Source organism: Chenopodium quinoa, unplaced genomic scaffold, assembly GCF_001683475.1.
Source record: "Chenopodium quinoa cultivar QQ74 unplaced genomic scaffold, ASM168347v1, whole genome shotgun sequence".
NCBI classification, from domain to species: Eukaryota; Viridiplantae; Streptophyta; class Magnoliopsida; order Caryophyllales; family Amaranthaceae; genus Chenopodium; species Chenopodium quinoa.
Window position 1 is genome coordinate 3,731,835 of NW_018742879.1, and position 17,927 is coordinate 3,749,761.

The following is a 17,927-nucleotide window of genomic DNA, read 5'->3' on the forward strand; positions in this document are numbered from 1 at the left end:
GTTGAACCAATTAATAAAAGGCCCAACGTAACAAAGGTCATGATCCAGATCCATTAGGTACCAACATCTAGACATTGTATACCTTAAAACAGCCCCAACCCCATGACACAAGAACAGTGGTCACAATAAAAACTACTACATACTTGGTGTTCCGTAATAGATTTTTTTTTTTGGGAAGGAAAATTCTCTTGCGAGGTGAAAGGAGGGCCTTTAACCACTAGGCCAATCTTGATTCTCAAATATTTCGTGATAGATAAGATAACCCAATTAGTCTTATATACTCTGTACGACCATACTTGTATTAGTCATCAGCTCATCATCCCTCTTCTTCTATGATGTAGAACAACATTCATACATGAAATATATATTTCGCACTACTCCCTTTCATACGTAGGCCCATCTTGCAAATGTAGGTCACCAATATGCTTACTTGTCCAAATACACAAGCAAATCCTTAAAACTCGTTATCTTGCATACCATTTTGGGAGTGGTAATTTGTTAGGATCATGATACATGTTGGGTTACTTGTCCAAATACACGAGCAAATCCTTAAGTTTTTCTATGTGTGATAGCTTCCTGACTCACATATGGGTTATTCTCTTCACATATTACCTTTTGTAATTAACTCGTTTAATGATTAAATTAAATTTCTAATTTGATCGAGCGTAAGTACCTAATTTATGAAGTTTTTTTTACTTTTATTTTGTATTAACTTTCTAGAATCTTTGACTATTAATAAAACAACTATATATGAAAGAATGGATAAACAATTAGTTGGAAATATATTATATGCTAGGTGAGGAGTTATATGAAATAGGGTCTAAAATAAAAGTATAGTTATCATATTCTCAAATACCCAAACCACATCAAATTCAATTTGTATGTGCTATTATTTTTTTCCCAGTTTATGGTACCATAATTTGCACTCTTCGGAAGTTGGAAGTACAAAATTTACCTAACCACGTTAGATCCAATCATTTCCAATGAAATAGATTGTTGGCTAATATTTTCCTTATGCCTATTACAGTTGTACTGATAAAAAAAAAAAAGTTATACAAAAATCAGTTTTAATAATTAAAATCAAGTTTCAAACAAATAAAAAAATTAGAGAGTGAGGAATAGCTCATGTGGTTAGAGTTTTGATAAGGCTTATCTAAGTTTGAATTACAATTAAAATAAGTTTTCATAAATTTAGATAAGTTCAGACTTCATATAAGTTTAAATAAATGAATATCAGGTGAATAGAAAATAACCTTAATTAGTGAAAATCAACTTTATATTCCGTAAAAATAAGACGAAGAAAACAAAACTTTACTAATTTAGGGCGTGTTAGCATTGTTTTTTGTTTTTAGTAATCTGTTTTTTTTTAAAACCAAAAACCAAAAACAGGAAACAAGAAAAAGGTGTTTCCACGTTTCTATCGTCAGAGTTAATAAGTTAGACTAATTTTTGATTTATTTTGAAACCAGACTAATTTTTGATTTATTATATGTCATATATCATATGGTTTCGAAAAACAAAAAACCAAAAAACAGAAAATCACTGCGATGCCAAACGAACCCTTAACAAGTTGGCCTAATTTGTGAGCATTCTTAGTTTCTTACTAGACCAGTAGACCTTAATAAGTTTTTTTGAACCCGACCTTGATCATACATAGTAATTGGCTCTAGGATTCCTAAGTTACATGCTACATCAGCTCACCAAGCCCAGTCTATTTTTTTTTTTGGTAATTTTAATTTTAATTTCTTTTTTCAGTATAATATAGAAAGATCCTTAATTAAGGCCATTAAAGGACAAACGATATAGACGTAGCTCGGTGGACTACTTAGTGTTTTTTTTTTTTTTAAAGTGCTAATTAAGTGAGTACGTATGACAATGCAGAATTTTAATTAATAATATTTTTAATTACAAATCAGTATAAAGCTAATATTTGGAACATTAACATGAATACAATAATAAATACCACATAACTATATTTTTTATTCATGTATAAATTACAAATATTGGTCAAAGTAAATTATGTAAATGGTACAAAAGTCAATTTAGAGGGGGGGGGGGGGGGGGGAAACCCTTCCTTGATCAGCAATGTTATTTGCGTCCATTGCATCTAGAATCATAGATTACGTATCAATAAATAGTGACGACGAAGACGAGCGATGTTAAAAGTAATCTAAACTTTTCATATACAGTTCAAATAAGTAAAGCAACATTCAAAACTCATTTATTTTGAGCAAAAGATATTACTCATAAAGTAGCAAGCCCAATTGCTCATTTTACATGATGAAGTTGCTTATCAAAGATAAGGCAATTAAAGTATAATGCATCCAATTCGATGAATTCCATCTCAGCTACCTTCCACAAAAACTAACACAATTATATTCCAAAAATGTGTGAAAATACTCCTTTTTACACAATTAAAATTTAATTAATTATCTCTAAGTAATAATATAGAGTAGGCAGATAATTAAAGTCACATGAGTATAATGCCCATATTAGGAGCATCACAAAGAAGCTTTATAAGGATTAAGAAGATGTTTAACTGATCTTAATACCAAGAGTAATTGCTAAGGCAAAGTTAGGCAAATGTCAAAATTCATGACAAAGTAGAAGGAGTTAGGCAATCAACTACACAATCTTCCTTGAGAAAAACTAACATATTTAGCCTCTCATCTTTTTTTGGTTATTTTTTATCACCTTCAATCACCAAACCTTTTGTTTGGTCTCACAATTGCCTATGATATGATGTGCATATTTTTATTATGCTGATAAATACTTCAATCTAACATAATTTCATGTCATAGGAGAAGCTGAGTGAGAGCTATTATTATCCGGGTTTATATCTTTTGTCTCGTATTTTTAGTAAACATAGTACTGAGGGTTATGTATTACGAGTAGTACTATTATATACGTAGTATGATGTACAAGTATAAATTACTATCATTTGGTACCAATTTTGGAATTCGTTGATAAATTGTGCACATCGTTTGCTATAAATAAATGTCTAATATTTTTACTTTAGCCTTTTATTCATATTATAGGGTTATGTTTTATGTTATTCATGCTTTAATTACTTTTTGCGTAGTTTCTAATGCATACATTTAGGTTTATATATCTTTGAACGAGCATTATATTATATATACAAATTAAACTAAGTTGATATTTTGACGCTACATATAGAGACATATATATACAATGCCTGCAGGATCGCACACATAGTTTCTTATTTCTTATACAATTATATATTGAAATAGTATTAGATACATGCATTTTACGTACTTAGGATTTAAAGATATTGAATAAGATCATCATAAAGAATCGGAGGGAGAACTATATTTCCTTAATAGATGTAAGACCATTTTCAATGGTGAGACTCATTGGAGTTTTTTTAGAGAGAAAGAGAGAGTATTCTAAACTTAGATACTCCAAAAGAAAGTTACTAAGTTTAGATACTCAACTTTGAGTCTAAATTGACAAAAAAAGTGGACCCTTATCAATTTTATATTGATTTATTTATTTATTTAACTTTTAATGTTTTTGTAAAAACGTAAAATTGTTTATTTAATTGGATGTAGTGGACCATATTAGAAAATGACATTAGTATATATACGTAAGAAAGTCTCACCATTGGGAAATTATATATTACATGAGGTTCTAAATTGAGAAGTGAGTTGGGTATCACTATTGGCTGTGAAAAACAACTCATTTTATATTTTAATAGACAAAGTTGAGTCTCATCATTGAAGATGGTCTAATACCTGAAAGACTGTAAAAATGACATTGAAATGAAAAAACTATGAAAATGATAGTGAAATGAATGGATATTTAGTTATTAAGCTAGCTAGATATTTAGAGAAATTAGAAGTAAGGTGGCACCGGTACTGCAAATATACAATAGTTGTTACATTTAATTAAGTTGAACAATGTAAAAATTAATCGATCTAAAAGACTTGTCAATTTAAAGTAAACGATGAGAGTGAGGGATAGTTTAGGTGGTTATTAGACTCTTCTTCTGATTCTAAGTGATCTTGAGTTTGATTTTCATCACTTGCCCTTTTGGCAAAAGTATAATTCAGAGCTAAATTTTACAATAAAGTATATTTGGAAAAAACTCAAAAAGAAAAGAATAATTTAGGAGATCAATTTTTCTCACTAAAATGGAAAAAGAATTACTGAAAGAATTGAAGACAATTGATGTATTAACAAAGAGATGGTTAGTAGATCTTATTATGAATCAGTATGTATAGCTTCTTTTATTCCTTGATAAGGAATATGTGTGGAATCCTTCAATTCTCCTCATATCCTCCAAATCCTATGACCACTCTCAACGGTGAGCAAAAAAAAATGTCCACCCACTTTCTCTCTTAACAAATCTGTTTTGTCCATGGGCAAATTTTTTTCACAATTTCTCTCCCAATGGTGAGCAAAAAAAATGCTTGCCCACTATTCTCTCTCTCTTACTTTTTCAATACCCTACCATTACTTTCTCTCTCCTACACAACACTTCTTTATTTATTAATTTCATTTATATTTTAACAATATTACTCCAAATAAATAAAAACTAGTCTAAATTTGTGTAACTTATTTTTTTTATTTGTGTCGTTTTTATCGTTAAAATAAAGAATATAGAGGATTTATGGTATTTCTGAAATTATACCAAAATATACCAAAATGCATGTCTATTTATAGAGAATTAAATTTTATGATTGTTGGTAATTTTAATTTTTTTTTAATAAATATTTATTTCAGAATTTGCATTACAAAAAATATAACCATTGCAAATTGTGGGGCCCACCAGAGCACTATTCATCTTAAAAAATGCTCAAATCTTGGGCATTTTCAGAAATGCTCATGAGCATTTTTTGGCTTTTTCTCATCTGCTCACCATTGTAATGCATGAGCAAATTTTATGCCCACCCAAAATGCCCATGAGCAAATTTTTAGCTCACTATTAGTAGTGCTCTAACATAAATGGTTACGTTGTAAGATTATGCCAATGGAAAAAGACTTTATCTTGTGCCACATCATGTCACACTAATATATTTTGAGATAAACACAATATTAAACTCAAAGCTCACCCTTCCAAAAAGTGAGAACTGAGAAGTAATCCCTAACAAAATAGAAATACTTATTAAAATCTCATAATCACAATATTATGACTCGCTTGGGGTGGCGTCGAAGTGCTTTGAAGGTGTACAATCGTACAAACCCTATATGTCTTTGATCCGACCCTACCTTAATTTAAAATTAAACTTAATTGTATCATCTATATATGTACATTATTCATCAGATTGGGGAAGAATAATAAAGGGAACAACAAAACATAAGCATTAAGAAAGCATCTAATGGCTAGGGATGTGCCCAAAATAAAATAAAATAATAGTACATCTAATCTAATCCATGATTTAAAAATACAACAGAAGACTATAATAATAGTGGCCGTAGATTATAATATAAAATGCATGGTAAGGTCATTAATCATGGGTTAAGTAATAAAATATAAAGTGTAGTACCTAAACAAAACAATACAAACCAAATAAAATAAAATTAAAAAAAAAAAAAAAAAAAAAAAAAACCAAATAAAGAACTACTAAGCTAAAAGTATGTTTTTTACGCTAAAAGTTTTACAGTAATTAATACGGAGTAAAATATAATTAGCTCGTGGGAGTAAGCTATCTAGTATTGGCTTGAAACAATTAAGCATCTAATTAATTATATTAAACAAATTAGCACTCTCAAAGTCAGAGAGTTGCAGAAATCAGAAGAGGAGGAGTGCATGATCCCAAAACTTCTTTCAAATAATTGATGTCCCAAATATAAGTGTGCCAGACCCTACGTACTCGCCTCTTATTTTTTTTATTTTTTTTTGAGAAAGTACTCGCCTTCTTATTTGCTGATTTGTTATAGACTTTATTACTATAATTATTTTCAATTTATTCTAAGATTTTGACTTCATTTGATAAATATTACGGCTTGCAATAACTACTTCAATTTGTCATTTAATTACATTTCTTTAAACTTAACATCAATGATTAACTTGGCATGTTGTTAAAAAAGTTAAAAAAAAAATAAAAAAAATTGATAGACTTTGTATATATTTGTAATATATTTAGTTTCCTTAATTATTAGGTTTCCAACCCTAATACTTGTATATATTTACTTCTAGACTAGAGTTGCATTGCCCGATCCAGAAAGCTACTCTAGTGTATTGTGACAATGTGACTTATGTGAGTGCGATATATTTATCAAGCAATCCAGTTCAACATCAATACACCAAATACATTGAGATTAATATTCACTTCGTCCGTGAAAATGTGGCACATGGCGAAGTTTGTGTGCTTCATGTATCGTCCCATTATCAAATTAGTTCTATGTTCTCGTTTTAGACTTTGTTCTCATTATAACTCTATTCATATAATGTTATATCATAAAATATAAACAAAGTTTTAATGTTTAAAGTTAGAGTTACAGGAATTAAAAGGATAATTATATATATATATTTTTATTTTTTTTTGTAATTTAAGATGAGATGTATTGTAATTAACAAAATTAATAATAGTTTATTTTTTTATTTTTTTATTTTTTTGAGATGATAAATTGATAACAGTTGACAAGCAAGTAATAACTTATCCTATGCTTAAAACTAAGTGTCATATAGAATAATATATTAACATGCATATGCCAAAATAAATATGGGATTCATAGAACATTTTATTTTCATCATACACACATGTCCTTTGACAATCTTATTAGTATTAATTTAGTCAAATTATACATCATAGTGGATGATATTGACCGAAAGAAATCAAGTTACTTCAGAAATTTATTTTTACAAGAAGATATTGAATTATTTGAGACACCAAATAAGACCAGATGCAAAACACAATAATTTACTGCACTTGTGTTATATTCACCTGATTTTTACTTATTTGATCTTATCTGAACTAATAACTTGAACTTATCTGAAATTATTTGAACTTATTAGACCTTATTAAAACTTATTTTAGTTGTAATTTGAACTTGAGCAACCCTTATCAGAACATATTTTTCCTGAACTGAATTTATCTGAACTTATTAGACCTGAAATAAGAAAAAAAATAAGGTGTACAGAACGGAGCCTTACATGTTCAAGAGTGTTAACATACACATTGTTTGTGAATTCTTATATGCATCACATACGTTGATGACCATGATGGGTGCACGATCTTAAGACATTAGATCACTCTATGTCAAATTATATCATACACTGATACACCTAAATGTACAAAAGCTATGTGCATAATCGACTCATAAATCACACATTTCATACTCCAATTATGCACATTTCACAAGTCAACCTGTGTGGTGCACGCGCCAAATATTTTTTGTATTTCATAGATTTAGTGCGAGTACACCTTCCTCCCTGCGCGTGGGGCTTTTTATGCTCGATCTAAACTCTGATCCATCTCTCTCTCTCTCTATATTACCTCACTCAGCTTAACGTGCGCAGTGGGCGCAGTGTACACTTACCGGTTACCCCAACTCAAACAGATCTCTTTCCTCTCTTTCTAGACTTTATATAATTAAGCTCACTCTTAAATTCATTTTTCCCTCAACAAAATCAGAACAATTGAGCAACAATCTGGACCAAATTTCACCAAATTAAGCATCACCCATTTCAATTTAACTATCCAATTGCAATACCCACATCTCAATTCCTCGAAATTCCTCCAAGTTTTTTGGGGATTTGGCGTTTTAGGTCAACCTTAAACTGCAAAATTTGAATGTGATAAAAGAAAAACTAATCTAATGGATCCTCCATTGATAAGTGAAGGTTCATTCTCAACAGCAAACCCTTCAATGGCTGAGATTTGGCCGTTTAACGGCGGCGGCGATTCTGACGGGGGCGGAATGTTGGGGTTGAGAATGAGTAGTGGTAGTGGTGGGTTTGTGAGTAGTTTGATTGATGGGTTATTGAATAATAGTGTTGTTGGAGTAATGAATAGAGATACATCAATTGAAGAATCAACTGTCACTGACCAAAGTGGTAGTCGCGGCGGCGGAAGAAAGAGGAGAGAAAATGTTTCAGAGGATGAGTCTTCTAAGATTGTTTCCACTACTAGTAGTGGCAATGAATTGGTAATTTTCTCTTTCCTTTTATTTATTTAGTTAATTGTTGTTTATTGTAATTATGTTGTGATTTTGAAGCTTGAAAGTTTGGGCTATAATTTTATGGATGTTTATTTGGTATACTATATATGTTCATAAATAATTTGTGTTCTTAGAGTTTTGGCTTCCTTGTGTTGATAATTCAGCATTTTGTTTAGATTTTGTTTTATCTTATTTTGACTTGAGTTTGATCAATGATAGACTTTTAACTAACAAACCTTGGTGCCATTGATTTAGTCAACTTACCGAAATAAAGTTCTAGCCAAGCCCCTTGAAATCGAGGTTAAAAGAGGAACAAATGGATTTTTTCACTCCATATAGGCCATCTTTAGCTTTGTGATTTAAAGTCTTTAAACTCACATTGATCATGTTCCCCATTTGGTTCAATTGTAAGGGAGAATTTTATTACGTAGTGATAAGATGCCATATGATATGATGGTCAACAAGACTCGAACTCATTAAATTTTAAATTGATCAATGATCCACACATCTTGTTCTGTTATCGTTTTTTGAAAGCATATCACTTCAATTATAGGATTCCTATAGAACTTACATCCATGATAGTATCTTGACAATCTAGAGCACTAATGCAACACCGTTAAAAGCTCCGAAGAAGAGTTAAATGAGCATCCACATTCACAGAAGACAGCTAAATTACAGAGTATACATGCAATTTTTTGATTAATTTGATGAAATAGGAGAAGGGGCCAGAAATAGAAAAGGTTGAATTTCAGTAAAATTGGGCTGTTTCTGACCAAAATCAACCAACTATCATAGGATAAAGAGAGGGAGAAGAGAAGGTGCCAGGAACTAGAGTATAAAGAAGGGTAAAGTTATGATAACAATCGATAAGTCATCCTCTTATCGATCGTTGGTTTCTACCACTGCAGCATATAGTAAAACTATGGAATGTTAAATACGAAGTGAAGTATATTATAATAATGCATAAAATGAGTGTAAATATTCTTACAGTAGGATGCCCATTTATCTTAGTTTAGCATTCTCTCTAGTTTATCATTTGAATTTGATGAAAGATGTGTAATCCTCTTATGATGTTCTCCCTTTGTCATGAATCAGACATCCTCTATGCTTTTGGTATGAATGATAAGGGTAGGGCTTGGCAGACTAGAAACCTTTTCTTGCTTTACATAATTGCTATATTCAAGCTTTTATAAAACCTAACTTCCAAAGTCCAAACTGTCAAAATTACTGAAGGAGGTGCATTTGAGAAGATATATCATATCATTAAAGAAAGGTGATTCTTTCTTTGACATCTCAACTTTGTGACATGGAACCTCTCTTTCTTTGACATCTCAACTTTGTGATATGGAACTCTGTTTTGGTATGGTGGGAGCATTTGTTTTAGAACAGGGCTCTTTTTTGGTGATCAACACCCCCCCCCTCCTTGTGGACAGGCGTAGATGATTGTATATCCCTCTATGTTAGTCATACTCGACTACTAATGTCTGGCATAAGTACCCGTGTAGCTGTCAGACTTGGCCGAAGTGTGCAAAAGGCAAATGAGACTTTTATATGGGGATGGAGGGAGTATCAATCAGGGGTACTAGAGGTGACATGAAGGGCCTTTGCAACAAGATATAACTCACTCGCTATGTTAGGGTGGAGAGGGAGGGGCAAGGAAGATGGTGGGAAGACACAAACAGATAATGAATTGAAGCTTCCTAACCTGTTTTTTCTTAAATTCTAGGGACACGGTCAATGCTAGTTCTAGACATGCCAAAGACATTGGTACAGATTTTTGATGTCCAAAATGAAAACATTAAAGGTAAAAAATACCAATCTACTTTAGTCAATGGTAGCTTTCCACAGTTGTTCTTCTGACTTAGCTTGTTGGGATTGGATGAACTAAAACTTAGCTCTGAAAATGGCTGCTTAATCCACATTTTGTTCTTAGGACCATGTTAAAAATGATCAGAATCTTGGATTTCTTTTATATGACTTGCACCACGGATAATTAAGACAGTAGCTATGCATCTATCTCAAACAATTCACAGGTATGCAACTAAACCACTCCTTAAAGGAGACATGAAGCCGATGACTTATTCCTATCACGGACTTAGTTTGCAATTGTCTCTCGAGATCTGAATAATGAAAATTATGGTAAATCCACATTTGATAAGAATTGTGGTTTATGCAATACTCTTGTGGATTTAGGTTTTATATTCTTGAATATTGATTTGTCACCTTACTTTTTGTTTCTTTCTTGTTGTACAGAAAGAATCAAATGGTAAACGAACCAAAACATCCTCACAGGATGAAAATGGCAGTTCAAAGGCTGGAGGTGAATCAAATTCAGCAGGTGGTAACAAGCCTGCTGATAAATCAGCTGAACCACCAAAAGACTACATTCATGTCAGAGCAAGAAGGGGTCAAGCTACAGATAGCCACAGTCTTGCAGAAAGAGTAATTTTCTTCTTGCTTTTGGTGACATTTTTTTTCCCGTTGTTTTCAGTTCTTGTAGAAGATTAACTAAATTATAAACCATCAAATAAGATATGCTCTTATCCTCTTTTGTTGCAATTGAATCCTAGTCCCTTGATTTGAGGAAGAATACTCCTGTGGCTTCTGCAGCAGTTTTTACTCATTATATTTGCTTCTGGCAGGCCAGGAGAGAGAAGATAAGTGAGAGAATGAAAATTTTACAAGATTTGGTTCCTGGATGCAACAAGGTTGGTATTATGGATCAATAAATGGGTATGCATATGTCATTTAGATAATCATGTGTAATATTATTGACCTTTAATTTGAGCTCAATATATGTTCTATTTTTTAATTTCTGGGTGGTCAGCTATCTTTCCCTGAATTTTAGAAATGCTTTCACAGCTATCATTTTCTCGCGATTGAGTTTTACTTTCTTGGGCAGGTTATTGGAAAAGCACTTGTCCTTGATGAGATTATCAACTATATACAATCCTTACAACGACAGGTTGAGGTGAGTTACATCTAGATTTCTGAGAAATGTGAAGATAACCTGTTTATTAGGATCTTCTTAATCGATCAATATCTATCGTTGATTTTGTTTCATTTCTGGATCTTCTGAAAATTAGGCTTGTCATGATTCCCATCAAATTCCAATCCTAAAATTTTTTAGATGTTATATTGCTATGTTGCCTACATTTATTGTTAGCAAAGCTTACGATTTTATTGGCTTGTTGCTCACTTTTATCTTCTTTGTGTTGCATGCAGTTCTTGTCCATGAAGCTGGAAGCAGTCAATTCTGGGATGGTCCCTTCTATCGGGGGATTCCATTCAAAAGATGTAAGTTTAAAAATCTCAGTCCTTGACCCAATATCATTGCTTTGCAATTTCATCTAGTAAGACTAGTAAAAACAACCTAATCTCTTGCAATCTGTTACTTCTTGGATCTACTATATTCTTATTGAGTGTACGTGACCAACTCAATCCCTAAAGAAACTGGAGCAGTGGACTTTTTTTTTTGTCAAAGAGTTCCTTTGTAAGAGAATATGAGCTAATGGCCTGAAGTCCTGGCTGGTGATTTTTAGAAGTATATGCTATTAGCTATTTGAAGAAAATAAGTTCTCCTTTTGGGAAATTTTAATCTTTTTCCTCCTCTGACACTAAGGAATTAAGGAAGCTCGTGATACATATGCTACATGTCTTGAAACTCGTTAATCTGTGATTAACAGTCAGTGCTCATAAAGCACTTATTCAGTTGATTGTTCTGGTTTCTGAGACTTCTGGTTTAATTTACAAAAAGAGTGAATTTGGCTAGTTTCTGAGACTTCTGGTTTAATTTAAAATGCGTAAGCTTAATATCTTAGTAACACTGGTAAATTTCCAGAGGATGGAAGTCTCTATAACTCATTTCTTACTGATAATTACCTGAAGTATAATTGGCTACTAATATAATGAAATATAATGCATCTATCCAGGCTAATCAGCTAGGGATGTCCTCATTTGATCCAAGTATGATGTTGGCACAAGCTGCTAGAGAATTAGCAGCCGCAGCAGGAGGAGGAGGACCGCAATCAGAGTGGTTACATATGCAATTAGGCGGAAGTTTCGAACGAACATCATGATTCCTTGTAAAAGATCGCTTTGAAATTCACTACCTTAATCAATTATTTCACATAATCAGGGAACAACTCTACCTACATCATTCTACTGTTTGGGTGGGGATGTTTATTTCTATATTTAATTTTCCTTGATTTGTAATACAAGAATACTGCCTTCTGTAGAAAGTATTCATTGTAACCTTCAGCCCTGTTGTATGACCCTCTAACTAGTACCCAAAGACTGAAGAGTCCTAGGTTGCTGAAAGTGTTGAATCTGTATAACCGAGATTATTATGCTTCTAAGAAAAATCTTCTATTATAATGACTATTGTGAGATGTGGTCTACTAATTTGTGTGCGGAGCTGGGTTTTCTACACTCTTGAACGCAATAAGAAATTGGTTGATCTTAAGGTGGCAAAGTCGTGTATGAGACAGATTCAGAATAAAATTAGTAAGACATGGCCGACATTCTCCATACATATTTTGCAAACAACACAAAAGATTTGCATACAAATAGATTTATTTGTTGTTTCCTGTCAAAAAAAATAAAAATAAAAATAAAAAAAATAAATAAATAAATAAAATAAATAAAAAAACAAAGCTGCTCAAGCATTATATTTATTCATTTATTTTACAAATCATAAATTCAAAATGCATAATACTTCTATCCTTATATACAAACAATGAAACAATAGTAAAAAAATACAGAAAATCATCATAGTTCAATCTGACATGATCTGGGGAAATTTTTAGATCTAAAATTGGATTTTCATTTCATGGACAACGCTTGAATCAACAGTTTGGGTCAAAACATGATCAGGAATTGAAGGTTGTGAGCCAAATAGATTTGTGGGTATAATAACAGCCCCTGGATTTTTGCTATTGAAGGCTGTTTTAATTGCTGCCCTTCTCCCACATTCTTCTGAAAATGATCCCCTGGGGATCACAAACATCTGCCCCGGAAGCAAGACCTTGGAGTAGAACACGTTCCCTGTAGTCACAAACCCAGCTAGAACTTTTCCTTTGATCAGGATCAGCACCGTGGGAGAGAAGGAGCTAGCAAGAAAACTACAATGCAAAGTACGGCAGCCATGATTACGTATAGGCGAGTGTTCTGTATTATATAATGTGACATCTGAACTGAGATTAAGATGTTTTAATAACCCAATGAAACCTGACTTTGTCAAAGACATGTAAAATATATAATTATCCAGTTAGAGAGCTGAAAATGATGTTTATACAATGAAATATAACATTGCTGAGGGAAGAAAATAGAGTAAATTTCTAGCTGTATTTGTTGGCTTGTTGCAGGCTTGGTCATTTATGATGTTATTAAAGACTAATTCAACTTGTTGAACATGGAAGAAGATCATTTTGCTTATAGCTAATTTTTCTATCGCGCATCAAGTTCTTCCTGCAATCTTATACACCCAACTCGATTAGGCTATGATAGTGCTTAAGACTAAATTTATAGATACACACCAAACAGTGGTTGTTCTATCAGCTCTGCTCGTTGGCCAGTTGCTGGTAATTACACAGAAAAGTGTTATAGTCTTCAGACTTTAACAAAATATTTGATGACAAATGTCAAGAGTCACTCTGAGTCAGTGACCAGCAAGTTAATTATTGGATTAAACACAACTGAAACAATCATATGGCATAATTAGGATATACGGGTTCAGATAAAGGACCTCAAAGAACAAGGGCGTGAAGAAGCAAAGGATGAAGTTATTCTGCCGAGAATGCACAACCTCAAATTGCAAATATTCTTCCACACCAGAGATGTTAAGAAACTACACGACTGTTATTGTCCACCACCTGTGGCACATATATTGTTTTCTCATAGAGTTTCTGTTTGTCTAAAAGGTAAAAACAAAATCACAATTGTAAAACACCATGAAAGAGTAGAAATATTGCCAAGAAAAGTTGCTTAAAAGATGTATTCAGCCAAAAAAAAAATTCAAATGAAAGCCTCAACAATTTTAGTTTTACTAGCTTCAGCAAATCCCAGAGGAATAGATCTACCACTAAACTATTATCTTCCTATCTTAAGCTTTAAAATACATGATGTAAATTGCTGCCTCACTACCCGATAAAGGTCAGAAGACGAAACAAAGCACCCAGACTTTGATGAATATTGATAGATCCCAAAAAGCAACACTATACATACTACGTGCACAAGATATTGATCTAGAATTTGGGTTTCCTGGGCTTAAAGTGCTGAGAATGCATTCAAACCTTTATCGGAACTCAAGAAGTTGGTAGATTTAAACTATAGTGTCCAGAACCAGTGCCAGAGTGCATCATCTGAAAAGAGTTCACATTTACTCCATATGAGATGACAGATTTATGCTTGTGAAAATTTGATATGTACCAGGCTAGCAGCATCCAAAAATTGATGAGATCCTGTTGTCAAGATTATGCGACATTGCTGATAATTTGAGTGTCAATATATGTCAGCTGCGGTGAAACACCCCAACAAGACACCATCTATTTCTCATCCCCCGAACCTCAAAGAATTGATGCTCATAATCCTTCTTGAAAATTATTAGTATGTGATTGACAATCATGCATAAGGCACAAAATTTTCTGCCACATATACCTGAATTTGGCTAGTTTATGAGACTTCTTCTGTTCGGGTCTATTGGAATGCTCAAGCTTGGGAGTTGAAATCTATGTACCATACAATCCTACTGAGGCTTACTTAAAGGTTTATCTAGCTACTTATATAACACAAAATATGGATCTATCCAGGCTAATCAGCTAGGCATACCCTCATTGATCCAAGAGGCACGATCTTGGAACAAGCTGCAAGCAAATTAGTAGCAGAAACAGGAGGACTGCATCAGATTGGTTCTATATGCTATTAGGTGGAAGTTATGAGCGGACTATATGTTACCTGTGAAAGATCTCTTGTTTAAATAAGAATCAAGATATTAGACTGCTATCTTATTTATTTCACATAATCAGGGAACTCTGCCTACATCATTCTACTGCTTGAGTGATCGTATTACATTTTGTAATACAGTTTCAAAGATTTATACAAGAATATTGTCCTGTGGAAACTTAGCAGAAAGGAATAGTCATTGTAAGGTGCAACCTTCAGCCATATTGTATGGTCTTTTAACTAGTGAATAACAAGACTTTATCCATTCATTCAGGAAACAACCCAAAAAGTTTGCATAAAACTCAAATATATATATTTTGATGTCTTTGAGCAGGCCAGCTACTCAAAAAGATGCATCATTTATTATATTAATAAAAAAAAAAAAAAAAAATAGCTTCGATCCTTGTTCACAAAATACTGCTACAAGAATAAAGAAAATCTTCACAGTAAAATCAATTTGGAATGATCTTCCTAGTAAATTGGCGAGCCAAATTTGGATTCTATTCCATGGACAATGTTCGAATCAACTTGGAAAGTTTGGGCCAAAACATGATCAGGAATTGAAGGTTGTGCACCAAATAGAGTTGTGGGTAAAATCACTACCCCTGGATTCTGGCTATTGAAAGCTGTTATAATGACTGCCTTCTTATCTCCTACATTCTTCTGAAAATGGACTAACCCCCTGGGAATCACAAACATCTGCCCCGGAAGCAACACCTTGGAGTAGAACACATTCCCTGTAGTCACAAACCCGACTAGGATTTTTCCATTGATCACCACCCCACTTTCAGTTGCTCGTGGGTGGGAGTGAGGCGGGTTCAGTCCATTAGGAGCTAGATCAACCCGGTTCATTGAAAGTCCAAGCATGTTTAGGGCAGGAAATGCGAGAACATTTCCTTGTGTGACACCGACTCCAAAGAGGTTCGATGTGTTGCCCTCCTTCATAAATCCATCAAAGAAGAAATCTTCGGAGGTGACATTTGAGGTAGGCTTGCATGGGAAGTTGGTAAACGAGGGAGAGGCGTTGAGGTCTGCTACACAGAAGTCCAATAAGGGATCAGGATCAGCGGCGTGGGAGAGCAAAGGAGCTAGCAAGAAAACTACGATGCATAGTATGGCAGCCATGAGTATGTTTTTAGGAGGTTGATTGGTATTATATTTGATATCTGAAGACTAAGGTTTAAGGTGTTTAAATAGCCCAATAAAACATGACTTTGTCAAGGCATACAAAATATATTAATCAATTAAAAACCTGGGAACGATGTTTATACAAAGAAAATATATCATTGCTGAGGGAAGAATCGAGTAAATGATAAGCTGTAGTTGTTAGAGACTTGGTCATTTATGATGTAATTAAAGACTAATTCAACTAGTTTAACATGGAAGAAGCCCATGTTTTGCTTAAGATTTATTTATCTGATTTTCACACACCAAATCATCTTAGACAACTTCAATTCATGAGATAATAATTAGGAGACGGAGGGAGTATGAGAGTATTAGGTACTCTTGGCTAGTATTGTACTCCCGGGCTAGGCCCAATCTAATAAATGAGATTAAAACTCAACTAACGAAATTAAAGTCACACAAGACTAAATTTGACAAAATAACAACTTAAGAAAAGCAAATAACATGAAACTAACTCCATACATAAAATAAAGGTGGATGAAAAAAAATCAAATCATTTCATTTTTACTCCATCGCTTTCACTTTCTCTATCTCCATTTGAACTAGTCCTGTAAAATTCTTCAATGGTGTCCGTTGAAGGCCAAATTCGACTTTAAGATCATGTCTAAAATCAACATTAATTACCAAAATGTGCATCAAGAGAAGCATTTGTTTAATTTTATAAATTATTTCGCAATTGTACATTTGTAACATGAAATTTGCAATTAAAACATGCACATATGGTAACCAAATTAAATGATAATGAAGAACTAGATGAAAGAATAGCATATTTAAAAACAAAAATTATAGATAAGTTTCTCTAAATAATCAAACCTATGTTACTTTGCAAAAATATTTTTTTTCAAACTAGATATAAGTGGAATTGACAAATTTATTGCGTTTTACTATAGAATATATTTCAAGAATGGATGAATTTAGTTGAATTTTGGTTCCAAACTTGTTATTTTGATCAACTTTGTCTCTAGGCTTGTGTCATTCAGCGTTGAATATTATGTTATTTTATTGTGAAGTCAGATCTATATTTCTAAAATGTGTTTTGTTATAATTTTTCTTTGAATCATGTTATTTTACTTAATATCTAATGTTATTCTAGTTAAAATCTAATGTTATTTTGGGCTTATCATGTGTTGTTTTTGTCTTTGGAAGTAGACTTGTCTTGACAGAATTATTTCATGTTTTTCTAAAACACCATTTTTTTTTTTAATTTTGTTTCATATAAATGATGATATTTTGTTTTAAACCTAATGTTATTTTAATAAAGTCCTAATTTTTTTGTTGTCTTGTTATTTTAATGTATCCTTTTGTTATTTTACTTAACCTTTGAGTTAAGTTATTGTTATTTTGTTTTATATCGTCTAATGTTATTTTCAGTGGAAGTTTAAGGTATTTCAGTTATCAAGTTATGTGTTATTTTAGGTTAAACTTTGTGTTACTTTGTACACAAATTGATGTCATTCTATTTAAAGTCTATTGTTATTTTGTTTTAAATATGTGATATTCAAATAAACCATATCTTATGTTATTCAATTTTAAACTATTGCTGTTTTTGCAATTAAAAAATAAATAATTAAAAAATAAATAATAAAAAAATAAAACACTATTATTATTTTTAAGTTACAGATTTTGCAATTGGAAGAAAAAATTGATTGAATTCACAAAAATTGAAAGAAAAT

The 17,927-nt window shown here is 32.4% G+C and overlaps 2 protein-coding genes across 2 annotated transcripts; one reads left to right on the forward strand and one right to left on the reverse strand.

Annotated features, from left to right (window-relative positions):
- The first annotated feature begins 7,476 nt into the window (after nt 1–7,476).
- LOC110726549 (transcription factor bHLH79-like) lies at nt 7,477–12,531 on the forward strand. The gene is made up of 6 exons (XM_021906027.1): nt 7,477–8,115; nt 10,381–10,569; nt 10,770–10,835; nt 11,030–11,098; nt 11,353–11,424; nt 12,060–12,531. Exons 1-6 carry the CDS (start codon nt 7,786–7,788, stop codon nt 12,204–12,206), a joined length of 873 nt encoding a protein of 290 aa, XP_021761719.1. The 5' UTR covers nt 7,477–7,785; the 3' UTR covers nt 12,207–12,531.
- A 2,782-nt stretch (nt 12,532–15,313) lies between these two features.
- LOC110726250 (germin-like protein subfamily T member 2) lies at nt 15,314–16,242 on the reverse strand. Its single transcript, XM_021905707.1, has one exon. It carries the CDS (start codon nt 16,192–16,194, stop codon nt 15,541–15,543), a length of 654 nt encoding a protein of 217 aa, XP_021761399.1. The 5' UTR covers nt 16,195–16,242; the 3' UTR covers nt 15,314–15,540.
- Between the last annotated feature and the right edge of the window lie 1,685 nt (nt 16,243–17,927).

Bases quoted from the DNA above. Each gene is read 5' to 3' on its own strand.
- LOC110726549 (XM_021906027.1), top strand. From the start codon at position 7,786: ATGGATCCTCCATTGATAAGTGAAGGTTCATTCTCAACAGCAAACCCT. The intron at 8,116-10,380 runs GTAATTTTCTCT...CTTGTTGTACAG, and splicing joins CTAGTAGTGGCAATGAATTG to AAAGAATCAAATGGTAAACG. The intron at 10,570-10,769 runs GTAATTTTCTTC...TGCTTCTGGCAG, and splicing joins GCCACAGTCTTGCAGAAAGA to GCCAGGAGAGAGAAGATAAG.
- LOC110726250 (XM_021905707.1), bottom strand. From the start codon at position 16,194: ATGGCTGCCATACTATGCATCGTAGTTTTCTTGCTAGCTCCTTTGCTC.